The 21,848-nt window shown below is 38.7% G+C and overlaps 1 protein-coding gene across 1 annotated transcript in view; it reads left to right on the plus strand.

The window, feature by feature from the left end:
• The first annotated feature begins 373 nt into the window (after nt 1–373).
• The window catches only part of ATP6V1C1 (ATPase H+ transporting V1 subunit C1), a 40,897-nt gene continuing 19,422 nt past the window's right edge, over nt 374–21,848 (plus strand). Inside the window, exons 1-3 of the mRNA XM_002922602.4 lie at nt 374–550; nt 15,932–16,102; nt 17,322–17,389. Of these exons, the coding sequence (XP_002922648.1) occupies nt 15,971–16,102; nt 17,322–17,389 (200 nt within the window). The 5' untranslated portion in view covers nt 374–550; nt 15,932–15,970. The remainder of the gene's footprint in view (nt 551–15,931; nt 16,103–17,321; nt 17,390–21,848) is intronic.

Raw genomic sequence — 21,848 nt, forward strand, 5'->3', positions numbered from 1 at the left:
CTGGAAGGAAAATGTGAATCAGCTGAAGTAAACTATTAAGGATATTACTCAGAAATCGGGGCTGTCTGAAGAAAACCCCGAGTGCAGTAGCCTGTGCAGGTGGCTGGAGACAAAATCTGACCCACAGAAACCTGAAAAACTGAGATAACGTTAGGGATGGTGGCGATGACGTTCACAGGGGGCGATCCAGACGGCGCTAGGACACCGGGAGAGGCGGGAAACCCCACCCAGCCCGGCAGAGCGGCCGCCAGCCTTCCCGGGTTTCCCGGCCGTCCCGGAGAGCCTCCCAGCCCCGCCCCTCCGCGGAGGTAGCCGCTGCGACGGCTGTTGCGGCTGCGCAGTGGCGCGCGCGTAGGCGAAGCGGCGCGCGCCTCGGTCAGCTGACTGCTCCGGCTGGCACGTGACTTGCTCCGTAGGCGCTGGGGTCGAGAAAGCTGTGAGGCCGGAGCTTAGGTCCGGGAGGGATGGAGCGCTGAGCCGTTAACGTCTGCAAGGCTGTCTGCCTCTGTACCTGTTAGTGCAGCCACTTCGTCGTTTGACACCTTCCTGGGTCAGTGAGCGATGGTTACCCCGGATGGGGAGTCCTGGCCAGGCCGAACCTTGAGCTGCGGTCGCCGTCTGGGAGGGATGGGGGTGGGCTCAGGGGCCGAGGCTGTGGCGTTGGAGCTGGCTGGATGGTTGTGTCTGGTTTCTCGGCGTCGGTTTGTTGAAATCTTGGGCGTGGGTTCTGTTTCTAAGGAAGAGGAAGAAGGGAAAAAGAAATGGCCCTGGAGGGTACTGAATAGCCGAGACAGGAGGGAAAAACCCTGCGGGTCTGGGACATTTCTCCTTGGAAGGGAGGGGGGAACGAATCCACGCCCCTTGATTTAGAGGGATGGAATGTGACAGAGTAGCACAGATGAGGATCTGGGATGGTGTGTGAGGTCACAGCGAGCTCAAGAGCCTTTACTGGCCGTACGCGCTTGTGAGTAGCGCGGGGATGGTAGTTTAAAGGGACCAGGAGCCCCTCACTATAGGCAGGGGACTCTCACAGAGGATGCTGGGTCTTTGTAGGCAGGGGAAGGAACAAGATTTTTTTATTATTTTTTATTATCAAACCANCCTCACTATAGGCAGGGGACTCTCACAGAGGATGCTGGGTCTTTGTAGGCAGGGGAAGGAACAAGATTTTTTATTATTTTTTATTATCAAACCATTTTTTTTATTAGAATGGGGGAAGGGTAGGCAAGAAACCCCTGAAAAGGAACTTGAGGGGAGAGTCACATAAGGCAAATTGAATCACCTGAGCAACGAGTAAAGAGACGCTGATACTCTTTTCAGAGGAAAAATTTGGTATGTTAGGGAAAAAATCAAATATTTCAGTGAGAGCTCAGTCCTTAGCGCTGCTCTGAGAGTGCAGGAGTGGGGGTGTAAACTGTCCAGCCTTAGGAGTTCGCACCAGTGTTGAGGAGATAAGTCACGCACACGTGACACATTGAAGTACTATAAGGTTATATGTAATTATGAAAAAAATTGCTAAGTGCTTTGGAATTGTGGAGCAGGGACAGAGGTATGAACTGACACTATCAGGAAATATCCTGGAGGAAAGATAACTGGGGTTGGGTCTTTCCAAGCCAGTGGGGCTTGAACAGATGGAGAGAAATGAGAACTTCCTAAGGAGGGAAAGCCACAGGATTTGAAGGCCTGAAGATGAAAAAAAGAGTGCTTCTAGGGGAGTCAAAAGTCCAGGTTTGTGGTGGATTTGAATTCCAGAGAAGTAAAAAATAAAGTTGGGGTCATGTAATGAAGTCTTTGAATGATATTTAATCATTCATTCTTCTGATATATACTGAGCCATATACCAAGTACTGTGCTGGTACAGAGGCTTAGAAAACAGGATCACTCTTATAGAGCTTCCAGTCAGGTGGAGGAAATGGGTCTTAATAAATAATTATGCAAGTGTGGAATGTGCTTGGAAGGAATAACAGTGGTGTGAAAGAGTTTGTAAAGGACATGGCCTTTACAGAAAGTTCAAAGGAGGCATTTTGGAGCATATGACTTTCAAACTGACATCCGAAAAGAGGCTAAAAAGGATGTGAAGATGTGAGTAAAAATGTTCCAAACAGAAGAAACGGTGTGTGTCAGTGCCCTGAGATGTGAAGAGGAATAAAGCTTTTGAGAAGTTGTAGGAGGACTAGCAGGGTAGAATTTGGAGAGAACTATGTGAGAGAGGCAGGCAGGGGACGGCTGGGATCAGGCCCAGCAAGGCTTTTATCCTAAAAGCAAAGGGAAGCCAGTGAAGATGATAGGTGGTAGAGGGAGTTAGAAGTGTTTTTTAAAAATAAAATTTTGTTGAGAATGTGGAGGGTGCAAAACTGAATGAGGGGAAGCCACTTCGGGAGGACATTGTTGTAATTTCTGCCAAGAGATGTCAAAGCAATTTAGTAGTTTCCTCCTGTAGGAAATGGAGAGCCACTGAAGGATTTGAAGGCAGGATACCTTTTCTCTCCACTAAGGAATTAAGGAGAAGGTTTAACCCGTGTTCACTTTTAGAGGAGCTAAGGAGTTGGGGAATGATTAGATTGTATTTTGACCCTTCACTGAGTGTAGTTGTAACTACCCTTAAGCAGTCCTGAGGACAGGGGAGGCTGATCATTTGGGGGTTGACTGGAGATTCTTTTGCAAAAATCTGTTTTGGCCTTCTAGACTTATCCTTTGGTAATGTTACTCCTCCAACGTACTTCTCATTGAATAGTAGTAACAGGGTGGACTCAATTAACTTTCATGTTTATTTTGTTCTCATGGGTCTTTGAGAAAGAGTAGATGAAAATGCATTTCATTTTGTAGATAGGAACCTGTTTAGACCCTTGGAACTAGAAACAGATTTGTCTCAATCTGACAGAACTTTCACAGTGTGCTGACTGCTGGTATATTGTTCCTGCTAATTACCTACATAATACTTAACCACAATCATATCTAGAGAGGGTGAGTTTCCAGAAGTACGTTGTAATCTTTGATTCAGCACGTTAGCACTTTTGGTGAACTTTTTCTAGTAGGACACCTTCAGGATTTGGCAGTGGTGGTCAGCGCTTTAAAAACTGCTTTTCTGTAAGCTTGGGTAGAGCTAGTCAATTCACAGTTCTGCTGGAGGAGATAATAAGCAACAAAGTGGAGCTCACAGTGCTCAGGTTGTCATTCACGGTTCTTTGGCAACAAGCAAGTTTAAAGTTGTGGTGAAGATCGAGCCTTGGGGTTGTGTCTCAGAACTCCCGGATCTTTTTCTCTTTTGGTGTATCTTGCAGGGACTACATAAAGTCTAACGAAACAGTACTCGGGATCTGACTGAAGTAAATCCTGAGAGCTAGGTACTTAGTGTAATTCTGCTTTTAGAACTGGCCAGAAGATTTTAATTTTTGGCATATCAGTATTAGGAACCTCATTTACATTGGCTTTTACAACCTAAAAAGAAAATTCAGGGCTTCAGAAATTTTATTTTGTGATTATTTCCATAACTCGTGAGATAATTCCATTGGCCAAAGAGCAAAACTGGAATGCCAAAATAAACCTTTGCAGAAGGATCTCCTTGGAGTCCACCAGTTCCTAAGCAATCTTCCTATTGAACTTGAGTCTGTTTAGGGATAGCTACAGTTTTGATGTAGTATTTCCTAGTTAAATTTTGTTCTTGTACATATTTTGATCTGTCTGCAGAAGTAAATCTTTTTCACCCTTTGTGCAATTATATGCTGTTTTAGTTGTACACTAATTCATGTTAGATTCCCATTTCATCGACATTTTTAAGACATAGTAGAAACCATTACTATAGTGCCCTTGGAAAGATAGCTCAGGCAATGACCCAGGGCATTCTAAAATTTCTTATTGATAAGAGTGACCCTTGGAACCAGAAATTTCAAACTGTATTCTTGATAATGAAACAATTATTTTCTAGTGGTAAATCTACTTCTAATGTTATATCACTGTGTAAATCTGCTCAACATTTATTGAGTTCAGAAAGGAGTCAGGTGGGCAGTGGAGGAGGGGTGCTTTGGTTACATCAGAGAATGAAAGAGCATTAGCTCTTTATCTAAAATGAGGTGTGTGTGTATTTGAAAATGAAATACCAGGTAGGTGCCAAAACGGTGTTTTATGAAAAGAAACTGACATATTTTTAAGCAGACTGTCAGTGAATAGGAAGTTATTTGTAAATTAAGCTGATTAACAGGTGGATTAACTTTACCATGAAGGGTTTTCGTTATGAAGCAGGCTATAGCTTAATGTGTCTGTATGGATGTTACTGGCATTTTGGGCAGGACGGTCTGTTGTTTGGTCCCCATCCACTAAATGCAGTTAGTAGCCTCCATGTTGGGACAACCTAAAATGTTCCCATACATTTCCAAACTCCTGGAGGAGAGAGGTACCATTTGGTTACAAAACACTTGCATGTGGCGCTACCATTTATTCGACAGATATTTGAGTGCTTGTTAAGTGACAGGCACTCTCTTAGATGTTGGGGGTATAGAAGTTAAGAGTAGTATTTTAATAAACTAGCATGTAAAATGTGTATAATCACTAGCTGTGTGATCTTGGGCAGATAATTTCATTAATTGTCCTTTGATCTACAAGTGGGGGTGGTAATAACATCTTTGAAGAAGTTAAACACAAAATTGCATAGCATATTGACGTGCTTATCACATAGTGCATAGTCAGTAATTGGTTGCACTCTGAATAAACAGAATCTCAAGCTTACTGGAGTGATTAATTGGGAAAAACTAACTTGTTTTAAGTCTATAACTTGGTGAACTTCAGGCTACGTTGTGTTAGAGATATAAGCATCTTCTGGTGGAATTTGGTATTGTGGTCCAATCACTGTTATAAAATACCAGCCCAAAATAAAAGAGAAGTAACACTTTGGGAGCCATGAATGTAGATTCAGGGATTCCCCTGGCATGGAAGGAATTGTTTGTTCCTTGGGTCATTGCTGAGTTGCCTGTGACAGAGAGGAAGTTTCCGGGAGCTCTGAAGGTCCTGATGATTACTTTCAGTAATAGGTATACAGTGCCCTCTTGCCATTTCTACCAATTCATCTAGCTTTACTAAAAATTACAAGAAATTTTCCCTAACACACACTAACACCATTGACCTCCCCTCCCCAACATTTCAGTTTTTATGACCGATATCTGTGTAAAAGTTAAGGCTTGGCTTTTACAAATTTATTTTTAGTGAACTGTGAAAAAGATGGTGGTTTATGGGCGCCTGGGTGGCATAGTCAGTTAAGCCTCCAACTCTTGATTTTGGCTCAGGTCGTGATCTTGTAGGTCGTGGGATTGAGTCCTGCATCGGACTCTGCGCTCAGTGGGGAAGTCTGCTTGAGAGTCTCTCCCTCTCACCCCCCCACTCCCTCGCTCATGCACTTGTGCGCACACTCTCTCCCCTTCTCTCTCTCTCAAATCTTTAAAAAAAAGATGGTAGTTTATGAAATATGTCTATTAAAGATAAAATTGTCTTCCATCTTTAAATGTATTATGGCATGAAATTTAGGTACTCTGTAATGGGATTATGGAGCAATTTTAAATATTTCAGTTGAAAACAAAAAGGCAAAAATTAAGATTTATTTAAAGAAAGTACGTATTCTCACAATTTCTAAATTCGTTCCGTATGAATCATGAAACTACTCCTTGAAAGGTAAAATTCCCCTTTTAGTTATTGGAAACTTTTAAACAAGTTTTATTACCAGTAAGCCCTTCCCACAACCTCAGTTAAGATGCTTCTGTTTTGAAGGGTAGAATTTTAATATTCAAAGAGGAAACAGTTGTTTTTACTTTTTATTTGTATGGTGTTAACAATTTCTGGGGAAGGATGTGGCAGCTTTTTAAAACGAATGGATTGTGGTAAATCTTTTACAGTGATGAATTCTCTTAAAAGTTGACGTATCGCAATTGGAAGGCTGTGTGATATTTCACTGACGTCTGAGGTGTTTCTTCTTGAGCTTGTTGAAATAGGCAACTTTAGTAAACTTGGTATTTTCAAGGACTGAAAAGGTTTTGCATGTAAACCACCGTCAGTCTTAATTTGTTGTGAAATTTTATTTACTGTGAAAAGTGGTTGCATTTCAGAGACTGTTGGTTTCTTGAAAGTATTAAAATCAGTTAAGTATTGAACACTTCCTGGGGTTCAGTACTGTTTTCTGTGGTTGCCCCTGTGTTGGGTCAGGCTCACACCTTTAAGAAGAAATGCCAGCAGATCTCTATTTGAGCTTATAATCCTAACCTTTTATGTTGTGATGGTTATTACTTTGTTTTTTATATTCACATCAGTTGTGGTAGAAAAATAATCTGCAGCCTTCAAGTTCCCAGTAGTGGGTTGACACAGTAAATAAACAGTCTCAGAGCTTTGTACCCAGGTTTTCCTTTAGTCTCTCCTTTTCTTTCTCCCATTTTGAAAAATGTTACTTTTTTTTTTTTAAAACAGCATACTTACAGCAGTCAGACAAAGTAGTATTTTAAAAATTGGACCAGTGTTTCTCTTGTGCTCCAGTGTAGCTTTTTTTTTTTTAAGATATTATTTTTAGAGAGAGAAAATGTGTGTGTGCGCGCACACACATGCACGAGCAGGGGGTCAGGGCAGGGGTAGAGAGAGGGAGGGAGAGAATCCCAAGCAGGTTTTGCCCTGAGCACAGAGCCTGCCTCGGAGCCTAACTTGGGGCTTCATCTACCGGCCCTGAGATGATGACCTGAGCTGAAATCAGGGGTCAGACACTTAATCGACTGAGCGACCCAGGAGCCCCTCCAGTGTATTCTGCTTCGATTTTTCTTTTTTTCTGTTGTCGTCTGCGTTAAGTTTTCCTCCCACCCCTAACAGCACACAAAGACCTACCTACTCATACAGACCTGTGTGCACATGATTGTAAGCTCCTTCAAGATAGGGAGTGCATTTTATTTGTTTGTTTTTTAGATCCTACCACAGTTCTGAAAACTTAAGCACCCACAACATTTGGTGACATGAATGATGTAACCCTAAATTGAAAACAATTACAGTTAAGCAAGAGATATGTGACAAAACACCAAATAGATGTCTGCTTTAATGCAGTTAATTACAGGGGTTTAAATGGGTTGAGGGAGAACGTACTGAGGGGAACATACTGGTTTGGGATTATAATAATGGATTTAGTGCCTGGTTAGGCTTAGTTGGGAAAAACTTTTTGTTAAGGGAAGTTTGAGTTGGTTTAGACAGGAAGAGAAGTTTTGTGCAAAATGGACTGTCTGAGCAGAGGCAAGTAGGAAGAGAACTAAAGGCAAGTCTGCCTGAGGTCAAGATAGAATTCAGAAAGATTGTGAAGGTAAGGCAGAAAAACTCAAAGACACTAGTGGTGATGACAGTGCAGACTGGCAGATTTGAGTTTTATATCCAAGAAAGAAGCAAACTAGGAGCATACATATTTGTGAGTTCTTTAGCCTCCTATCACCAGTATTTTTAGAGCTGGAAAAAATTTTCAAGGGAATGTTTTGGGAATGAATCAGGACCCTACACTGTGGTCACAAAGCCCCTTGCTATTGTTTATGTAGGGCATTTAAAATCCTCTGTATTCTTTCCTTCATAAATTAAATAAAAATTTGCGTTTCTTGAGCACAGTGAGTTTACTCAGATTTTGTTTTGTTCTGTACTTGATTTTATATTTCATATTGTTTTTCACTTTTTAAGTTTATAACTTGCCATAGATAACATGCAAAAAGTGGGTTGATATATAAGGTTTCTGAGCACCACAGAACAAAAATCATTTCTGTATTATAAAACTAGCAATACTGGGGATATTAATAGTGGCAAGTTGTATCTTTTTAATGCTTTCAAATGAATTTATTTTTTATCAAACGTGGTACCACATTATACATTTCCAAATTAATTACACATATATAAATGTATGGAACATTTATTCAAGCTCTATCTGTTCTTTTATTTTTTTTTTAACAAAAGTGAACATTTCTCCCCTTATTGCCAAAGCAATGCATTTCCATTGTTGTGCTCACAGTATAACTACAGTCAAGCCTTGCTTTGAAGCCTACTTTAAAAAAAAAAAAGGAATTTAAAAAGCTGAAAAATACACCTAAAGTGAAAAATTCACTTTGTGAGATGAATAGCAGAATACTCTAAAGAAAAGTTCAGCAGTCTAGAAGATAGAGCAAGAAGGTACCCAAACTGAAGCATAGAAGAACAACTGAAAAAAATGGAGAGAAGCTTTTTGACCTGTGGGACAATATTGGGTGGTTTAACATGTGATTTTTGTCTCAAAAGAAGGGAAAGGGAAGCAGAAAAAAAAACTGAAGAAGATAATGGGTGAGATTTTTTCAAATTTGATGAACACTAAACAGAGATTTAAGAAGCTCAGTGAAGCCCAGGCTGTGGAGTTGGCAAATTTTTCTTATGCTACAGCGTATATTAGCAAAGACAAACTTGGTAAATTAGACAGCAGTATTGAACACTTCACAGCAGTAAGTGTTGGGTGAGCACATATAACAGCTGGAACTTGCATACGTTGGTAATATATCTACTTTGGGAAACAGTTTGGCAGCTTCTTATGGAGTTAAGTATATGCTAATTATTCAACCCAGGAATTCCACTTCTTGATGTTTTTCCAAGAGAAATGAAAATATATTTTCACAGGTTTGTAGTGGAATGTTCATAGCACCTTTTTTGTCAATAGCCCCAAACCAGAAACAGTCTAAATGTCCATCAACAGACAAATAAATAAGCAAGCTGTAGTACAGTTATGTAATAGTAAGCAATAAAACAGTGTACTTCTACTGATGCACACAACATGGATAAACATCAAAGACTTGCAAAAGGAGTCCTATACAAAGAATATATAATGTATTTTCCATTTACAGTGAACTTCTAGATCAGGCAAAACTAATCTATAGTTTCACAGCAGATCATCATCTGTCCAGGGCTGGCGGTGCAGTGGGAATTGACTGGGACTGGGTGTGAGGAAAGGCCTTAGGGTGACAGAAGGGTTTTTAATCTTGGTTGTAGTGGTGGTTACACAGATGTGTACGTTTGTAAACTCATTTAACAGTACCTTTATAATGAGTGCAATTTTATTGTATATAAATTATGTTTCAATAAATTGATTTTAAAAAATACAGGGGAAGTGAAGGGAGGTAACCAGTTACAAACCAGGTACTTTATGTTATCTCGTTTAATCCTCACATTTATTCATTCAAGAGTATTCAGGGGCGCCTGGATGGCTCAGTCATTTCAGCGTCTGACTTTGGCTCAGGTCATGGTCTCAGGGTCCTGAGGTCGAGCCCTGCGTAGGGCTCCCTGCTCAACGTGGATTCTGCTTATCCCTCTCCCTCTGCCCCTCCCCCACTCATGAGCATGGGCGTGCTGTCTCTCTCTCAAATAAATAAGATCTTAAAAAAAAGGAATATTCATCAGATACTTTTTGAGGTTCTACATACAGGCCTCTGTGCCAGGTACTGAGTTGTCTAAGGGGCAGTTTATTTGGAAGAAAGACATTATTAAAAAGTGTCCCTCAGGGAAATACTGAAAAGAAGGTGCTATGAAAGCATATAATACATTTCATTCTTAGCATACAATGATATATGTTATCATCTTAGCAAATCATGATGTAAGATACATATTATATATCTCCTAATATATGAGGCATTTTCTGTGCCTTGGTTTCTTTGTAACTACTACCTATCTGATAAGGTTGTTTAAACATACTAAACATACTATGTATGGAGTGTTTTGACTGGTGCTAGTAAATAGGAAGTGCCCCATAAGTGTTGGCTGTTATCTTGATGACATTTGACAATTCTAATCGTCTAATGTTGCAGGGGTACACCTGTACTAACTCGGGGAACACTGGAGTAGGACAAGGTTTTGGGGAAGAGATTAAGAGTTTGACTAGAAATGTTGGGTTTTAGGTGCTTTTGAGACATCCAAGTGGAGACGTCTTGTAGTTAGTTGAGGAGGCTTGTTGGGTACAGCTCTAGATGCAGCAGAGGGGCCTGGGGCTGGTGATGAAAATTTGGGAGAGTGTTTAGCATCTAGCCTGGAATTTCCTTGAGTATAGATAACATCTTCAAGAGAAAAACTATACACACATTTTTTAAATTTTTTTAAAAAGATTTTAAAAGAAATTGAGAGAGTGCGCAAGTGGGAGTTGGGGCAGAGAAAGAGAAGCCGACTCCCGGCTGAGCATGGAGCCGGTTGCAGGGCTTGATCCTATGACCCTGAGATCATGACCTGAGCTGAAATGAAGAGTCAGACGCTTAACTGACTGAGCCACCCTGGCACTCTGTGTATACACATTTATACCCACATACAGCAGAGGGACTTAGACCTAGATCTGAGTTTTGAGGAACTCCAACATTTGATTGGAGTACCTTTTAATTTTCTCTTTGTTTAACATATGATTTGTCTCTATTTATGTTGACTTCCAATATATAAGATGAAATAAAGGGAAATGATTAGGAATTCAGAGCAGCATTCAGAGGAGGTGGAAGTGTCTAGGTTCTTGATGAGAAGATAACCAGTGAACACCCGATTTTGATTCTTTCCTGCAGCTGAGATAAAAGGGGAAATGTGTTGAGCAATATGGATTTCATTTTCTGATCCCGAAAAGCATATATGTATATTCATCTGCAAAGACAAATTTTATTTGGAACTGAGCTTAAAGTTTCTTAAATTTAAAGATTTTTTTTTTTTTAACACTCAATGTGGGGCTTGGACTCTGTGACCCTGAGATCAAGTGTCACATCTCTGCCAACTAAACCAGCCAGGCGCTCCTCAAGGAGAAGTTTTTTTATGTGACTTGTGTCCACAGGATAACAGTGCACATTGTTCAGAAACAGAGAAAAAGGTATTTTGCAAAAGACTTACTGATGCTGTTCTCATGGGCATTTCTTACATTCATCATTTTGTTGACTCCTTCCAACAGCTCTATGAAGGGATTTGTAAGATTCCACAGATGAGGAAACTAGTGAGAGGATAGAGTTAGGATTTTAACTCTTACGGACTCCAAGGTTTGTGCTTTTTTCTTTCTGAAATCCAGGTCTCTTTTTAAATTTAATTTATATTCTATCTCCAGGTCTTTTGAATCTCTTATTTTATTTATTTTGCTTTTCTGTTTGGAGATATCGTTGTTCCTTCTAGGAGCTAGGATAGTTTGCGATGCTGGGTGTTGCTGTTTTAGAAATTGTGATGATCCTGGATCAAACGAAAAGGGAAGGGAAGCCCAGATCAGGTCCCATTATCTGAAGAATTCCTTGGGCCTGTGGGTTGCTCAGAGCCTGGAAGGAAACAGAACGAAAGGGTTTAAGGTTACAGGTGGATCTCTCCAAATAGGAGAGCTCAGGTGGGTCTGAGTGCAGAACATTTTCTTCTAGCATGACACAATAGAAAGAACATAGCTTTACAGTCAAACGCAGTGAGATTTGAACCCCATTTGCCACTTGTATAACCTTGTAAATTAGTAACCTCTCCAAGTATTACTGCCTAGCTCATAGGGCTGTCTTGAGTAAGTGAAATAGCATAGGAGACGTGCCTAACACAGTATCAAACATAGAGGACACCTCTTTCTCCCCATAACCAAACAGGCCCCAGAGAGGGCTCCAGTTGAAAGATGGAATTAGAATACTTTCTGTAAGTTTCCTAGATGTTTTTTAAGTTTCTTTTTTTTAGTAATCTCTGCACCCAACGGGGGGCTCAAACTCACGACCCTGTGATAGAGTCATGTGTTCCCCTGACTGAGCCAGCCAGGCACCCGTTTTCTAGACGTTACTAGACTCCACTTTTGCTTAGAATTATCATGACGTTATTTCATTTGATCATAGTAAAAGCTCAATGAAATAGGGTAGGGCAGGTATTTATAGATAAGAAATGGGGTGCTTTTTCTTCTTGAAATATTTTGGAAACCTGTTGGATGAAAAAGATTTTCTAGAACTCTAAATGGTATGATAGTGACATCTACTGTAATAGCTCATATTATTACAGTCTTTGAAGAAGCTGCATTTTGGATAATTTTAAAATCTCAGGAAGAACTTAATTGATTTAATCACCTATTTTGAGGGGAGAGGAACTTTAAAATGTCATCAGATATACTTTAACAGAACCATTTGTATAAATAATTACAATCAAACCTCAAATACCCAAAAACTACCATCGCGCAGAAGATCTGAATTATTAAAAGAGGTTGAAAGATATTATTGGATTCTCTAATCAACCAAGAATTTTAAAATTCAAGGTTGTCCTGTAAGTGGTGTTTGAGCTAAAAAAGCTAGATTTGATAAGTGTAAGAATATTAGATGTAGGAGACCAGAGCTAGGGAAGAGCCAAAGCCGAAGTGGCCAAAGGCAAGTGAAAAGATAGCAAGGTTTGGAGCCGCTTAGGTGAGGTGGCCCAGGTACAGTAGAGAACAGGATTATACAACGACAGGAAAGCAGGAGATAGACCTACAACATTTCATCAGGAATTTAATTTAAAAAGCAACTTACTGAGGTGGATCCTGTAATTAATACAGGTGTAGTCCAAGCTCTTAGCTTTACTACCTTATGTGATTAGAGCTGCTGAATATGTTGACCCTAAAGTATTTTTTAAAAATCCCAAAACATCAAAAAAGGTTTCTGTTATATATATACATATATAAAAGATTTTATATATTTGACAGAAAGAGAGAGACAGCCAGCGAAAGAGGGAACACAGGCAGGGGGAGCGGGAGAGGCAGAAGCAGGCTTCCAGCGGAGGAGCCTGATGTGGGACTCGATCCCAGGACTCTGGGATCACACCCTGAGCTGAAGGCAGACGCTTAACGACTGAGCCACCCAGGCGCCCCTGTTCAATGTATTTTTATACTTGGTCATAACATAAATAGATTAGAAAGCATCTTTACTATTATTAGAAAAGTTGTGCTTGGAGGATTAACATATATTCCATTTGAAAGTTCATTAGAATTATAATTTCTATAAATTTGCTAAGTATTCTGTTTTATTTTTTCATAAAGTAATTACATTCTTTTAACAGTTAAAATATTTCGTTTTGAAATATTTCAAGTATACAGAAAAGCTCAAATATTTCAGATTGACAGACATCCATGTACCCACTACCCAGATTTGACAGGTACTAACATTTTGCCATATTTTCCCCAGATATTTTTTTAAAGAAATCTTAAATACATAGCTAAAGCACCTTTCTCCTATGCATGTTTCTATATTTTCTGTAAATATATATTTATGAACAATTTATACCATTACGTGGGAACTTCAGTTGGTAACTGCTTTGGAGAACTGTTTGACAGTACCCAGCAAAGTTGATGATGGTTTTTGTCGTTATCTCATAATACATAACAAACGACCCCAAACTTGAGTAGCTTAAAACAGTGGTTTCTTATTTCTCCTGATTCTGTGGGTTGTCCCAGTGCTTCTTTTGCTTGTTTCACTTGGGCTTATTGATGGGGCTGCATTCAGCTGGAACATTCATTACGCTGGAAGTTTCAAGAAACTGAGCTATTTTGCAGTTTATGCTGGTTGTCAGCCCTAGTGTTGCTGTTTCTCTGCCATGTGGCCTCTTTATTTTCCAGTAGACTAGACTACATGCTTCCTTCCATGGTGGTCTGAGAAAAAGAAACAGAAGTGGAAGTTGCAAGGTCTCTTGAGTCCTGGGCCCTGAACTCACATAGGGTGGCTTCCTTGAGTTTTGTTGGTCAGAGCAAGTCACAAGACCAGCCCAGATTCAAGATGAGGGGAAATAGAATCCATCTTTTGATGGGAGGAGTGGCAGTCACATTGCATTGGAGCATGGAAAGACTTGTCGCCTCCATATTTGAAGATAGTCTACCACATGATCATACTCAATTCAGCTGTTTTACTTCTGTCTGTTCTGGAGAAACTCTTTCACAAAAACAGACTGCACAAGGGTGTTCACTGCAAAATTGTTTATAATAGCAAAAAAGTAAAATGTAACTATCCTTCCAGAGGAAAATGGGTAATAAATTTTAGGTTATTCATAAAATACCTCATAGCACTTAAAATGAATGAACTACATTGCAAAAACAGTTTGAATGAAAAAATTGAGTAGGAAAAGAATATGGGTAGAATGATATTTATATAATAACTTTAAAATTTAACGTTTGAAGTTTCTCAGGTAGTGTAGTGATGGTTTTGTTTTCAAGTCAATGTTTATCTGAATGACTTCTTTAGAACTTGGTGCTCTGAGTGGCTTCCTTCCATGGATGGTCAGTTAAGCTGTACTATTTTATGGCCAGACTGAATGCTTTGTCTGGGCTTGCCATCACTAACAAGCTTGTGTTTAGTTTGTTGATCATTTGAGAAAGTAGAGCTCTTAAATGCATCTTTATCGTTAAAGTTGGAAAAATCATTTTAGAGTAGAATTTTTGAGATAGTCATTTAGTGTCACCATCTAAATTTATACCAGTTTAACCTGTCTGAATTTCTTACCTGTAAATGGGGAGGATGATATGTATCTCATAGAGGTGTTGGGAAGACCGAGATGATGATGTATGAAACATTTACAATATTACCTGGTATATAGTAGATGCTCTACAAACAGAAATTGGAAAAAAATAAGTATATAGAATGGCATCCGTGTTCAGTGCACTTTCAGTTGTATAATAATTGCATGGGATTACTTCAATTATAATTCTAAAATTAGATTGAATGAAGTTATGAAATTAATAAAAGTTCATTATGATTAGCTATAATACTTTACATTTTAAAGGAAATTTAAATTTACAAAGTCTTTTCACATTCATTATATGATTTTGTTATCAGGACAACTTTATAAAGTAGTTATTTTCTATTCAGGAGAATATCAGCAGTCACTGGTAGTAGGAAAGTTTATGGTGGTTCTAATGAAGACATATTAAGGTGGAAATAATAGTACGGTAGTATTTTCATTTTTATGAGTTTGTGTACTTTACCTACTTAGATTCTGAATAGATTTGGCTCTAGACTTTTATTTTTCCATGTGAGAGGGAGGGAGGAAGGGAGGGAGGTTGTAGAAGAGGGTTGGTTGTGTCTTTTTTTTTCTTTTTTTAAGATTTTATTTATTTGAGATAGAGAGTACAAGCAGGGGGAGCGGCAGGCAGAGGGAGAGGGAGAAGCAGGCCCTCTCTAATGAGCAGGAAGCCCAATGTGGGACTCAATCCCAGGACCCTGAGATCATGACCTGAGCCGAAGGCAAACTAACTGAGCCACCCAGGCACCCAGGGGTTGGTTGTGTCTTAATGGAAAGGGGATCCACAGCCTCTCACTCAGATCCAGTGGTGTTGTATCAACCCCCCCCAATCATATTTTTACGTGTAAGGCCAATTGGCAAGATTTTTTTGCAAATTTATAAATGTTTGATGGCAACTAAGTATATGCCAGTGATTTGAGGAGGTTCCTTTAGGTTGAATATGGATTAAAGTTAACGACCGATTTGGCTAACTTTGTAGGGGTTGCTAAGCCAGATGTGACAAATTTATTTAGTGGCTACTGTTCAAATGCACTGTTCAGTTCCTTCTCAAAGGTAATAGTTATGCATGTTTTTAAATTTCCTATTTGGGTTTTATATTTTAAAAGTTTAAGATAAACCTATGCATTTGTGACTCTTCTACTTTTTTTGTGAAATGAAACTGTTGGTATCTGGTATTTTAAGTAGTCTCACTTCTTTGAATAATTCCCATTTTAGATGTTTTGTAATTAAAAAAAATTAGATACTTCGTGTGTTAGGTCTTTTTATCCTTTTTTTCCCCTAGTATCATAAATAAATCCCCTTTTACCATTTATGTGGATTTACTTCTGGTAAGTAAATTTGACTTTTCTTGGGATCATCTGCCATTGTTGGATTATTTTTGAAGCAGGTTAATATTTATCTCATCCTGTGACTCAAATATTTTAGGAACAAATGGTATTAAAAATATTTTTCGTTTGTTTTGTTTTTTTTTACCTTTTAGAGTCACTCTTGATTTTGGAAAAAATACTTGGTAACAAATATGACTGAGTTCTGGCTTATATCTGCTCCTGGGGAGAAAACATGTCAGCAAACATGGGAGAAATTGCACGCGGCTGCTACGAAGAACAATAATCTTGCTATTGCTTCAAAGTTTAACATTCCTGACTTAAAGGTAAAACTGCATGGCACAAAATAGTTCATCAAAATATGAGTTCATCATGAAGAGGACCGATGTCTCTGCTTACCTTTAGAAAAAAGAGATATCTGGGTTCCTTCAAAAACGCTCATTTCTAGCCATTGGCATAATTGAAAACTTATCTTGTTCTCTCTGATGTTCAGATTTTAAATAATGAGGAAATTGAGATTTTAAAAGTAAACTACCAAAGTGAGATAACATTTTTTAAAACTTTTGTGCTTTTCTAAATTATAATTTAAATTGTAATGAGAAATCATATGAAAATATTTGACATATTTCATTCACAAATATCTTCAGAAGTGAAAAATCTTAGTAATGTATATTAAATTTCCCCCTGAACCCAATTTTTTGTTAATTAAATTCATACAATGTTCAGTAATGTTGTAAATGTTTTACCATTTTACCTCTTTAATCGTAGTTGGCAAATCTTGCCTCGTTATTTAATGTAGTTAATTTATTTAACATTTATTGAACACCCATAACCTAGCAGCCTCAAAGGGAAACAGACTGTCAGTAATTTTACTGAATGGAAAAAATCATATTTTTATTTTATTTTGCTGTTAACTTAGCAGGCATTCATTTAAGACATACTTAAAATTGCTGGTTCTTGGGGCGCCAGGGTGGCTCAATCGTTGGGCGTCTGCCTTGGCTCAGGGCGTGGTCCCGGCATTCTGGGATCGAGCCCCACATCAGGCTCCTCCGCTATGAGCCTGCCTCTTCCTCTCCCACTCCCCTTGTTTGTGTTCCCTCTCTCACTGGCTTTCTCTATCTCTGTCAAATAAATAAATAAAATCTTAAAAAAAATAAATAAAATTGCTGGTTCTTAATATTTTGGAAGTTACAAATTCCTTTGAAACACTGATAATCATGGACCCCTACTTCAGAGCTGCTGTTGTAAACCTGACTTCAGATGATCCACCCGTCACTGGGCAGTACAGGCAGAGGCATAGGCCTGCCATCATGGAATCTGCACATCTTAGATAGTGGTTCTACCCATGAATTAGAAGATTATCTTATACATATAAATGCCTTTGAAATGTCTGACAAACATTTTTTAACCACACTTGCACATTATGAAATAAAATGTGGAAAACTTAAGATTTGTGGGCCCTTCAAATCAAGATGTTGTATCACCTTGTAAAAAAAGAGGGGGGGAATGAAACTTAGGTAGTAAAATGGTCTATTTCCCTTCTAGGTTGGCACACTGGATGTCTTGGTTGGTTTGTCGGATGAACTGGCTAAACTGGATGCATTTGTAGAAGGGTAATGTACTTACGTGCATAGACTAGAGCAAAATGAGGCTACCCGGACATTGGGGTTATTATCACATGTATATTCTGCTTATTGGAATGGTTTTTAGAAAATAATGACTTTTTTTCTTTTGTAAATCACCTTTATAAAGGTACAATTTATATACAATAAAATACACCTGTGTGAAGTATGAAAATGGACTGTCTTTAATATTTTTATTGAGATCTAATTTACATACCATGTAATTCACTGATTTAAAGTGTACAGTGATTTTTAGTATAGTCACAGAGTTGTACAGCCATCACCACAATCAGTTACAGTACATTTTCATCACTTTCCCACTACCACCATCACAAACCTCCTGTTCTTTGTCCCCCTTACTCCCTGCCCACTAATCTGTTTTCTGACATGTGTATAAGATTTGCTTATCCTGGACATTTCGTATAAGTGGAATCATACAAGATGTGGACTCTTGGGACTGGCTTCTTTTCCTTGGCATAATGTTTCAAGGTTTATCCATGTCGTAGCATGGATTGATGTTTCATTTCTTTTTACTACCAAAGAATATTCTGTTGTACAGATATACTGTATTTTATTAATCCAGTTATCAGTTGGTAGACATTTAGGTTATTTATTTCCAGTTTTTGGCTAATAAGAATAATGCTGGTATGAATATTTGTGTACAAATTTTTGTATATTCCTATGTTTCATTTCTCTTGGATATGTACCTAGGAGTGGGGTTACTGGGTCATTTGGTAGCTCTACTTTTAACATTTTGAGGAACTGCCAAACTGTTTTCCAGAGTGGCTGCACCGTTTTATAGTCCCACTAACAGTGTATAGAGGTTCTAATTTCTCTGCATTATTGACAGACTTGTTACTATTCATCTTTTTTATTATAGCCATTCTAGTGGATATGAAGTAGTATTTCATTGCATTTTCACTTTGCATTTCCCTAGTGACTAGTGATGTGTTGAGCATCTTTTCATGCATTTACACTGGCCGTTTGTGTTTCTTCTTTTGGGAAATGTCTGTTGGATCCTTTTCCCATTTTTTAACTGTCTTATTTGATTTTTTTATTACTGAATTGTAGGAGTTCTTTATATATTCTAGGGACAAGTCACTCATCAGATGTGAGTTGCACATATATTCTTTCATTCTTTGGGTTGTCTTCACTTTCTTGGTAGTGTCCTTTGAGGCACAATTTTTTTTTAAAAAGATTTATTTACTCATTTTAGAGGGAGAGAGAGTGTGCATGCATGCAGGCAGGGGGAAGGACAAACGGAGAGGGCGAGGGATAGGATCTCAAGCAGACTCCCTGCTGAGCGCTGAGCTTGCTGCCAGGCTCCATCTCAGACCCTGAGGTCATGACCTGATCCAAAATCAAGGTTGGATGCTTAATTGATTGAGCCACCCAGGTGCCCCCCCCAATTTTTTAAAAACAGATTTTATTTTTAATCTCTATACCCAATGTGGGGCTCAAACTCACAACCTCAAGATCAAGAGTCACTTCTCCACCAACTGAACCAGCTAGGTGCTCCTGAATCATAAAATGTCTAATTTTAATGTCCAATGTATCTATTTTTCATTGTTTGTGTTTTTGATATGTCTAAGAAACCATTGCCTAATTCAAAGTGACACAGTTTTATAGCTATGTTTTCTTCCATGAGTTTTTATAGTTTTAGCTTTTACATTAGGTCTTACATTCTTTTTTTTTTTTTTTTAAAGATTTTATTTATTAAGAGTGTGAGTGAGTGGATGCGAGCAGGGGGAGAGGCAGGGGGAGAGAGAGAATCTTAAGCAGACTCTGTGCCAAGCATGGAGCCTGACGCAGGGCTCAGTCCCACAAATTTGAGATCATGATCTGAGCCAAAATCAACAGTTGGACACTTAACTGACTGAGCCACCCAGGTGCCCCAGGTCTTACATCCTTTTTGAGTTAATTTTTATATATGATGTGAGGTAGGAGTCTCAAATTTTTTTGCAATGGGTATCCAGTTTTCCTAGCACCATTTGTTGAAAAGACTATTTTTTCTCCATTGAGTTGTCCTGGCACCCTTGCTGAAAACCAGTTGATGAACATAAATGTGAGGGTTTATTTCTGAGCTTTCAGTTTTGTTTTATATTTCTTTCTAATCCTATTTCTATCTTTATGCCAGCACCACATTATCTTTATTATTGTAGCTTTATAGTGTAAGTTTTGAAATCAGAAAGTGTGAATTCTCTATGTTTTTCTTTTTCAAGGTTGTCTTGGCTACTCTTATTCCTTTCATTTTCATATGAATTTTAGGATCATGTCAAATTTCTGGAAAGAAGTCAGCTGGACTTTTGATGGGGATTGTGTTGAATCTGTAGGTCAGTTTGGGAAGTATTGCCATCCTAACAATTTTAAGTCTTTGATTCATGAACATAAAATGTTATGCCATTTATTTGAAGATAATGATGCTCTTGTTTTTAAAATTCAGTTATAGTAAAAGAGTTTTTCTAAACTATAGTTTCAGTCACTCCTGATACTTACTTGCTCTGTATTTCAGCTGAAGATGGATCTGGGATCCCTGATCACTTTTTGCATTTTGATTATTTGGCAGAACCAGTCTATAATCCCTTTGATTCTTGGAATACAGAGCATTTAAGTACTTAGGGTTTGGGTAAATAGGTACAATTTTGTAAGAGACAGAATTTTGGAGAATCTTAGAAATGTGTATTTGATTGAAGCTCTAAGGGAACTTCCTCTTGAAGTCTGTTTGGAAGGGTGTCCTGTGTATGCTATTAAGCTTTTCTTTATTGTTGGAACCACCATAATGCAATGTCTCTGGGTAATAGAGGCTGATATTGCAGAGAGACCTTTTAACACAGCAGTGTGTAGGAAGTAAATAGACCTAAAGATGTACTGATGGTCTTTAATATAGGAGGCAAAAAAGCCACTTAGGAGACAGGTTTATAGTAGATTAAGCAAGAGATATTAAAAGCTTTAAGTAAGATGAGGCACTTGGCAATAAGAATGAGTGAAAGGATGAAAGAAAAAGTAACAAAGTACTTTACAGATAGTAATTCCATGCATTCATTATAGGGCAGATGTGAAAATAATTATTGATGATATTCTCAGAGCACTATGGTATGAACATCTCTTGGTTTCTTGATGACACGTTTTTAATTGAGAAAAAGTTTGAGGAAACTCTTTGTAGTTGCCATCCCTGAGGTGAGTATCTTCCCTACAGTCCCATCCCCTCATTACAGTTTCAGGTCATGACAACTGGAGATGTGAGGAAGGTAGATGCCTGAGAATGTAATTACTCGGATCCTTATTAATCACCTCAGTGGCTCTATAGGTCTTTGGGATGTCCTGAATTATAGCGTAAGGTTTGCTCACATTTTTTAGGGAAGGAATCTGGGAAGTATTTGGGTTAAATGTAGTTCATTTGGTTGTGGAATTAAAAGTTACCTGTGCAGTTTGTCCTCTGTTCTTTTCTGCACTGTTACGCTCTTGTCTTTGTCAGTTTTTCTGAAACATATGAGGAATTTAAGAATCCTGTAGTTGTTAGACCTTGGTAGAATTGACACATGGTAGCTTAATGACTTAAGTGTTCCAGTTTTTAAAGCCTGAACACTGTGATATGTGGAGTAAATTACAGCTTTTACTTATCAAGTAATCTAATCATCAGAGCAGTTTTTAAGGTGACCGTGTGTATTTTGACATAGATACTCTTGTAGAGATGCACAGGGAGATTGGGAAGTTCTGAACTACACACGCAGTTTATAAATTTGACACTAGGCAATTCTACACTCTGAACTATTTCTGTGGTAAACATATGGACATTTTTGCATTTTCATAGCAAATGGTTCTGTTTATAAGACGCTTGTGAAATTGCACGAGAATAAGCTTGTCTCCTTTGAAGGGATAAGTGAATTTTGGAGATACAGTCGAGTGTATGTACAAATCCCAAGTTAAATGTATTTTTTTTTTAAAGATTTTATTTTATTTTTATCTGACAGAGATAGAGACAGACAGTGAGAGAGGGAACACAAGCAGGGGGAGTGGGAGAGGAAGAAGCAGGCTCACAGCAGAGGAGCCTGATGTGGGGCTCGATCCCATAACGCCGGGATCACGCCCTGAGCCGAAGGCAGACGCTCAACTGCTGTGCCACCCAGGCACCCCCCCCAAGTTAAATGTATTGAAGACAGCAGCTTACATAATTTTTTCTACAGTTCTACTGTATTAGGTTTGAGGTCATTTAGCATGGGATTTTTTCTGGCCCTTATTGGTTCATGTTGCAGGAATTTATTTTCTTTTTCTTAAAGATTTATTTCTTTATTAGAGCACGAGAACGTGACGCATGCGTGTGAGTTAGGGGAGGGGCAGAGGGAAAGAATCTCAAGCACGGAGCCAGACTGGTCCCTAGGACCCATGAGATCATGAGCTCAACCGAAACCAAGAGTCAGAGCTCTACTAAGCCACCGAGGCACCCCTTGCA

This window comes from Ailuropoda melanoleuca, chromosome 9 (genome assembly GCF_002007445.2).
Source record: "Ailuropoda melanoleuca isolate Jingjing chromosome 9, ASM200744v2, whole genome shotgun sequence".
Lineage (NCBI taxonomy): Eukaryota > Metazoa > Chordata > Mammalia > Carnivora > Ursidae > Ailuropoda > Ailuropoda melanoleuca.